At 42.5% G+C, this 3306-nt stretch overlaps 1 protein-coding gene across 1 annotated transcript in view; it reads right to left on the bottom strand.

Annotated features, from left to right (window-relative positions):
* Nucleotides 1-3306, bottom strand: part of pitpnm3 (PITPNM family member 3) — a 162045-nt gene that overhangs the window by 35016 nt on the left and 123723 nt on the right. The window contains exons 7-11 of the mRNA XM_017308106.1: nt 2463-2505; nt 2199-2380; nt 2072-2114; nt 1808-1989; nt 335-492 (exon numbers count right to left, since the gene is read on the bottom strand). Of these exons, the coding sequence (XP_017163595.1) occupies nt 335-492; nt 1808-1989; nt 2072-2114; nt 2199-2380; nt 2463-2505 (608 nt within the window). The remainder of the gene's footprint in view (nt 1-334; nt 493-1807; nt 1990-2071; nt 2115-2198; nt 2381-2462; nt 2506-3306) is intronic.

Genomic DNA, 3306 nt, shown 5'->3' with positions numbered 1-3306 from the left:
GTTTTATACGCAATTTTGTTTTATTCTCTTTGTTTTTTAGAAGTGGAAAAAATTTCAATCAAATGCCATCGCTTTCCAGACTGTAACAAACACGGCGAACATCACGCTAACAAATCAKATTTTAGTCCATTTTGAAAATCTACTTCAGGTTTTTGCGCACTAGAGTTCACCAACCGGGTTTCCAGAACATAATGGCAACACTTCTCAATAAGAAAATCCATTTCAGTTCTTCATGTCTGCAAGGGAAAGTAGGACTCCCATTGTTCTACTGCAAACAGAGTTTAAATGAAAGCAGAATGTAATGTTTTATGTGGTACATGGTTGTGGTTCTTACCGTGAATAGCGGGCAGCACCGTGCGTCTCATGGCCAGCACCAGTCCCAGAGGGCAGCCCAACAGGAAGCAGTCCGACACCTCAAAGTCAAAGCGGCCTGGATTCAACACCAGACTGGTGCTGCTGCCACCGCGCACCTCTACACCCTCCTTCATCAAACTGGAGCATGGAGAACAAAAAAAYCCCCACAATTTACGGTAACACAGGAAAACGTCTGTGTTATTGATTTTCTATACAGCTACCAGAAATTTGTCCAGGATTAATCTGAAATGTTAAAAATCAATAAAGCCTATGCAGAATATTCAAATTCAATTTCTCTGTCTTGACTCGGATGAGTCAATAATCCTTTTACTTTGCCGTGATTCAGATGTTGGCGTGTTGGTTTTATTGTGCGGTAGTAGCCRTCGGCGCCGAGCCTTTATGACTCAGCCTTCACAGGCCGCTCCACACCGACAGCTGTTTGAACAGTCCAGCCGGTCACTGCCATGTCGGCATGCCGACCGGCTCCATCCCTGGGCTTTAGCAGCCGGCCAACATTTCCCCATTAAGTCCTACATGTGGAGGGAGGATTAGCCAGCAGTCTCCAGCTATCCGCTGAAGCCAAATCAATGGCCCTTTGATTGCTTTCTGCAGCTGTTTTGGCTTCTGTGTTCTCTCATACCCACTTCTGCACTCTTTTTACTTCTCTTTTCTTTTCTTTTTTTACTGCCGTGGAACATTGTCACTGTTACAATCTTCTTTCAATTTTAGAGGAAGCAAATCTAATTTGCTGCAGTATTTCTTTTGGATAAACATAACGTGGACTGTAGCAAAGATTATTGCAGCAGGTAAAGGAATCGTCTCCACTCCTGGCATTAACTAAAAATACAAACTCATGTTTACAATTTACACTTCAGTTTGYATTCAGTTTACACTTTGGTTTTCAGTATTTTTGAGGGGTTCTGTATGGAAGACTACTGCTGTCATGGAGGACAAGAAGTTTTTAACTCYGTCTCATAATAACACGATGATTATAGTGAACAAACATGATAAATATATTGCATAAACATGTATGATGTGTAACTGTGATCATTATATTGTGCAAACTGCATAATTGTATTGTAAAAATGTGATAATTACATTGTAWGAACTTGATAAAATTATTGTAAAAATGTGATATTATGCAAAGATGATATACTGCATGAATGTGATAATTATATTGTACACATTTGATAATTATATTGCATAAACTTGATAATGTTATTGTAAAAATGTGATAACACCCATATTAACTTAATAAAAGCTTAAAGGCTTAATTGCTTCTTTTTATTTTCAATGCTTGGAAAACAGACTTTTGTATTTATTCTGGTTCTCTCCATCTAWTGTTAAAATCTGCTGACCCAAAATGGACAAATGAGACCAAAACAACAACAACAAMAAMAAACAGAGGAATTATATACTGGACAAATCTTAAAACATGGGTCGTGTTTTCCACCTGGAAAAAAAGTTGTGCTGGCCCGAGGAAGAGGTATCCCCGTCGTACGAGTCGCTCTGCTTGCGGCTGAGCGACGGGCCGCCCTGGCCTTCGTTGGGAGCAGAGATGTCGATGTTGCTCTTGCTCAGCCTCTTGCTGGAGCTCAGGCCGGGACTYGACTCCCGCARCCGGTCCGTGTTGTCCTGARGCAAAGGAGGAGAAAGTCAACAYGAGAGCCTCCGGAGGGGACCGGAGGCCGGCGTGACGTGATGGGAACCGACGCACTTTCCCAGGTGAACCGCCAACGTGTCGGATGGAGACAGCGTGTCTGAGCACGAGTGAATATTTNAACAAAAACAAACAGAGGAATTATATACTGGACAAATCTTAAAACATGGGTCGTGTTTTCCACCTGGAAAAAAAGTTGTGCTGGCCCGAGGAAGAGGTATCCCCGTCGTACGAGTCGCTCTGCTTGCGGCTGAGCGACGGGCCGCCCTGGCCTTCGTTGGGAGCAGAGATGTCGATGTTGCTCTTGCTCAGCCTCTTGCTGGAGCTCAGGCCGGGACTYGACTCCCGCARCCGGTCCGTGTTGTCCTGARGCAAAGGAGGAGAAAGTCAACAYGAGAGCCTCCGGAGGGGACCGGAGGCCGGCGTGACGTGATGGGAACCGACGCACTTTCCCAGGTGAACCGCCAACGTGTCGGATGGAGACAGCGTGTCTGAGCACGAGTGAATATTTMAGCGGTGAGCATGCAGCGCGTTAGCGGGAGGGAAARCACAAAGCACAAGCAGCTTTAGTGASGCAGTTCWACACTAATGTTTGATGAATATTTTACACACACACACAGACACACAGGGGCTACAGACAGTGTTCAGGAAGTGGAAAAAAAATCCCAACAAAAACCAGAAACACAAAACAAATTGTGAGCAGCACATTTCACTTCATCTTTTATTCCCCCTTTTTGTTAGGCACTAGTATTAAAACCACTATAGAATAGCAATGTAACTATGTAGCTAGACCCGTCGCAATAGGTAATAAATCAATAAATCACCTGGTAAATTTAAAAAAGCTTAAGAATTTACATCTACATGATTTATCTTTTTTTMTTTTCTCTCTTTTATTCTACCAAAAACTGGATGATACAAGTCTTCAGTTTGGTGTTTTGGTCTCAACTTGCCCCTTTCCTCAAGGACAATTTTGTTTACAGAGATTAATAATTCACTTTATTTTTGCTATTTGTTTATTTTGGATATTTAAAATGTCTTCCAGTTCCAGTGTTAAGTGTTTATTATAATTTAAAGCTTCTTAATCTTTCAGAATGTGTTCTTGCATTATTAAGGCGCTTTCGCACTGCACGGAACGGAACGGTACGGTACGGAACAGAACGGAACGGTACCAGCCCTGTTGTGTTCGCATTACACTGCAGGGGTGAAAGTAGTTTTAAATTCTTGGGGGTACTATGACAAAAGTATAAAGCACACTTTGGAGTTTCTATGCTGATGAAATTTTTGCGACACGA

Source organism: Poecilia reticulata, linkage group LG13, assembly GCF_000633615.1.
Source record: "Poecilia reticulata strain Guanapo linkage group LG13, Guppy_female_1.0+MT, whole genome shotgun sequence".
NCBI classification, from domain to species: Eukaryota; Metazoa; Chordata; class Actinopteri; order Cyprinodontiformes; family Poeciliidae; genus Poecilia; species Poecilia reticulata.
This window is presented reverse-complemented; position numbering and strand designations above follow the sequence as displayed.